This window comes from Eimeria mitis, genomic scaffold (assembly GCF_000499745.2).
Source record: "Eimeria mitis Houghton genomic scaffold, Emh_scaff3582, whole genome shotgun sequence".
Taxonomy (NCBI): domain Eukaryota; phylum Apicomplexa; class Conoidasida; order Eucoccidiorida; family Eimeriidae; genus Eimeria; species Eimeria mitis.
This window is the reverse complement of record NW_013571926.1, coordinates 1,240-2,526: the sequence shown is the minus strand read 5'-3', so window position 1 is coordinate 2,526 and position 1,287 is coordinate 1,240. Positions and strand designations below refer to the sequence as shown.

The 1,287-nt window shown below is 51.4% G+C and overlaps 1 protein-coding gene across 1 annotated transcript in view; it reads left to right on the top strand.

Annotated features, from left to right (window-relative positions):
- Nucleotides 1-430: 430 nt before the first annotated feature.
- Nucleotides 431-1,287, top strand: part of EMH_0067490 (uncharacterized protein) — a gene marked incomplete at both ends in the record, with an annotated part of 1,556 nt that continues 699 nt past the window's right edge. The window contains 2 exons of the mRNA XM_013498630.1: nucleotides 431-470; nucleotides 1,032-1,231. Coding sequence (XP_013354084.1) covers nucleotides 431-470; nucleotides 1,032-1,231 — 240 coding nt within the window. The remainder of the gene's footprint in view (nucleotides 471-1,031; nucleotides 1,232-1,287) is intronic.

Here is a 1,287-nt window from a genome sequence, read left to right as displayed (position 1 = left end):
AGGGTTTAGGGTTTAGGGTTTAGGGTTTAGGGTTTAGGGTTTAGGGTTTTGTTGGGTGTGTGCAGAGCGACAACGAGGATATCGAATTCATTGAACTCTTCCATAAAGTAAGCTGCTGCTGCTGCTGCTGCTGCTGCTGCTGCTGCTGCTGCTGTGTTGCTGCTGTTGTTGCTGTTGCTGTAGCTGCTGCTGTGTTGCTGTTGCTATTGATGTTGCTGCTGTCGCTGCTGCTGCTGCCATTGCTGCTGCTGCTGCTACTGCTGCTGTTGCTGCTGCTGTCCCGCTGCTGCTGCTCCTCGTCCTCTTACTACTACTACAACTCCTGCTGCCGCTGCTGCTGCTGTTGCTGCTGCTGCTGCTGCTGCTGCTGCTGCTGCTGCAGACTACATCTTTGCTGCCAGCAGAAGCACAGAAGAACTGCAGCATCCAAATGCTTTTCGTTTGTGTCTTATACACCGCAAATGATGAAAGTAATAAACCCTAAACCCTAAACCCTAAACCCTAAACCCTAAACCCTAAACCCTAAACCCTTAACCCTAAACAACCTATAACCCTAAACCCTAAACCCTAAACCCTAAACGCTTAAGGCTTGACCCTAAACTCTAAACCCTAAACCCTAAACCCTAAACCCTTAACCGTAAACCCTAAACCCTAAACCCTAAACTGTAGATATGGTTATAGAGTTGAGGCTGTTTATGATTGTATATAAAACGTAAACCCTAAACCCTAAACCCTAAACCCTAAACCCTAATGCTTACTCTGTGAGAGAAGGGGATTTCAGTGGTTTATATTTTAGGGTTTTGTCGTCATTTGATTTTTATTGTTGCTGTTGCTGCTGCTGCTGTTGCTGCTGCTGCTGCTGTTGCTGCTGCTGTTGCTGCTGCTTCTCTTGCTTTTGTTTGCTGCTGCTCCTGCTGCTCCTGCTCCTCCTACTCCTGCTACTGCTGCTGCTGCTGCTGCTGCCGCTGCTGCTGCTGCTGCCGCCGCTGCTGCTGCTGCTGCTGCTGCTGCTGCTGCTGCTGCTGCTGCAGGTCTGTGTCTGTGTCCTGTGCCGCAGCAGCAAACGTTTGTGGTGCGGCGGGGAGCAGCAGCAGAGCAGCAGCAGCAGCAGGACGATCCTCTTGCTGCTGCAGCACTAGCAGCAGCAGCAGCATATCCTGCTGTTGATATGCAGCAGCTGATGCAGCAGCACCAGCAGCAGCAGCAGCTGCTGCAGCTGCCCTTGCAACTGGTACTGCAGCAGCAGCAGCAGCAGCAGCAAGAAGAGGAAGAAGAGCAGCAACAGCA